This window comes from Adiantum capillus-veneris, chromosome 7, assembly GCF_014529385.1.
Source record: "Adiantum capillus-veneris isolate H3 chromosome 7, ASM1452938v2, whole genome shotgun sequence".
Lineage (NCBI taxonomy): Eukaryota > Viridiplantae > Streptophyta > Polypodiopsida > Polypodiales > Pteridaceae > Adiantum > Adiantum capillus-veneris.
This window is the reverse complement of record NC_140937.1, coordinates 17,490,122-17,492,233: the sequence shown is the minus strand read 5'-3', so window position 1 is coordinate 17,492,233 and position 2,112 is coordinate 17,490,122. Positions and strand designations below refer to the sequence as shown.

Below are 2,112 nucleotides of genomic sequence, written 5' to 3'. Positions count from 1 at the left end.
CAATCCTGTTTGCCACAATTGACAATCAAGGAGCGCGCCACCAATATGCAATCATTCAAACTATTGCAAACCGACAAGGTGAAAAGTTTGAAATACTTATAAATTGTGATAGCACCCATTCTTTTCTTTCTCCAAAATGTTTAAGGAAACTTAAGTTGAATCATTATCCAGTCAAAAAAATGGTAGTCGAATTAGCAAACAAAAAGAAGTCATTTCTCAATATTCAATCGGGATAGTAGATTTTGAACTAGGAGGAGTTTCCACCTCATCCTACTTTCGCACCCTACTTGTAGGAATCTACGATGGTATCTTAGGAATGGATTGGCTAATCAAAAATCAAGATCGCATCCATTGTGTAGAGGGTAGTTTATCCTTTTGGAATGAGTTAGGAGAAGAAATTTTAGTTCAAGGACATAATGGGAAACCGAAAGCCCATTTAGTTAAGGCTAGTAGACTTATTAAAGGTCTACGTTGTCGAGGGAAAATAAGTGCGGTTAGTGAGCCGGGATCAACACTGGGTTGCTCGCTGTGGGAATGTGGTGAGAGAAATGATACAACACAAGATAATTTGACACAAACGACACCTGAGAATCTTAAGTTGTTAAACTAAATCAGCTTAAAATCTTCATACAAAAGAAACTTCACTGTAATAGGCATGAAGTACTCTAAACTTTGCCAAGATTCTGAGCGGACGTGCAAAGCCAAAGCTTTATGGCCTCAATACACTTCCCTTGCTCTTGTCGACCTCTTCTATGAACACAAAGTTGCCTTTCTTATCAATAGTGCACTTTCTCGGTAAACCTGCTCACTCTAACTTCATGAAGCTACTCCTCAAATTTTGATCACAGTTACTGCTTTGGTATGCTCTACCCCTTGGTTCACTTTTTAAAAAAAACAACCTTGAGTTTTAATACAACAAAAAAAAACAGTGTTTCTGCCCGAGTCGCCCGTTGGCTTCTCGTTTTCTGCTCGTCCTTCTCTCGGTCCTATTTTTGCTCGTCCCTGGAGTCGACTCTCGCTTTATGCTTGTCAACTTCAACTCCACGGCTCTGTAGTTGACGGAGGTGTTTTTCCCCTCGTCTACAGGAGTACGTAACCAGGAGAGAAGCCTCTCCTGGTTACCTACGCAGACATGGCAGCTGAATGACATCTCTTGGTAAGATGGGGGACTATGCCATGACTGAATATGATGCTTGTTGTAATTAGAAGGAACAGCACAGGATGTCGAGGTAGCACTCGCACGTCTCGTAGCAGCAAAAGCACCAGCAAAGCGCAAAGAGAGTAAATGCAGCCTTTCTCCTCTGGTTGGATCTCCCTTTTGCTCACGCTTGTCCCCTTCAAGGCTGCAATCGACGACACGCCAACTCCTCTCTCTCGTTGCGCGCTCCCCACTATTTCCTACCCGCGCTCCTACTTCTGCTCGACGGCGGCTTCCTGCCTGCTTTCCCTGCTTGTTTTGTCTATAGTTGCTTGAAAAAACCTCTGCACCCATCGTCGCATGCTGGCCTTTTATAACCCCCTTTGACGGCAAGCTTTTTCTTTTACTGCCTCCTCAATATTAATAAAAAGCCTTGATTTATTGTTAGCTTCATACTCTAAGCAGCCATTCACACGCCCCTTGTTCGCTTGACCCAAACTCCCCATCAACTTTGGCATACAGCTAAACCAAGGCACAGTTAAAAAACCGTGGCCAACTTTGACACAAGCCTTAGAAGTGCGGAGCCTCTGCCAACAACGATACCCTCCTCGACCGCAACCTTCATGGACACCAATCTCATCGTGAATGCACACCAATGCCTTGCATAATGCAAAGATTCTTCAACACTAAAGCACAACTGATTGCGTTCAAGATCAGAGCATCACTTTGCATCTGCTAGAAACAACACTCTGAATATGAAGCTCCTCAATCACCTTTGTTTTCTTTAAATTCACCAAATGCCATGCCAACCATATCACATTGACATAACCCATAATCATTAAACTTCAAGAGACATCATTATCTCACCCAAAGACTCCCAAGCATTATTTATCTGTAATCATCGATACTGCAAAAAGTTACGGCTCTTTCGTAAGAAAACCTTATAACCTTTTTTTTTTCTTTTTATGTGTGTT

General features: G+C 42.5%; 1 protein-coding gene across 1 annotated transcript; it reads right to left on the bottom strand.

Annotated features, from left to right (window-relative positions):
- Positions 1 to 907: 907 nt before the first annotated feature.
- Positions 908 to 1,492, bottom strand: LOC147453499 (uncharacterized). Its single transcript, XM_086517149.1, has one exon. The coding sequence runs from the start codon at positions 1,490 to 1,492 to the stop codon at positions 908 to 910; it is 585 nt and encodes a 194-aa protein (XP_086373275.1).
- Between the last annotated feature and the right edge of the window lie 620 nt (positions 1,493 to 2,112).

What these genes read in the sequence shown, in the direction of transcription:
- LOC147453499 (XM_086517149.1), bottom strand. Translation starts at nt 1,492, where the DNA reads ATGGGTGCAGAGGTTTTTTCAAGCAACTATAGACAAAACAAGCAGGGA.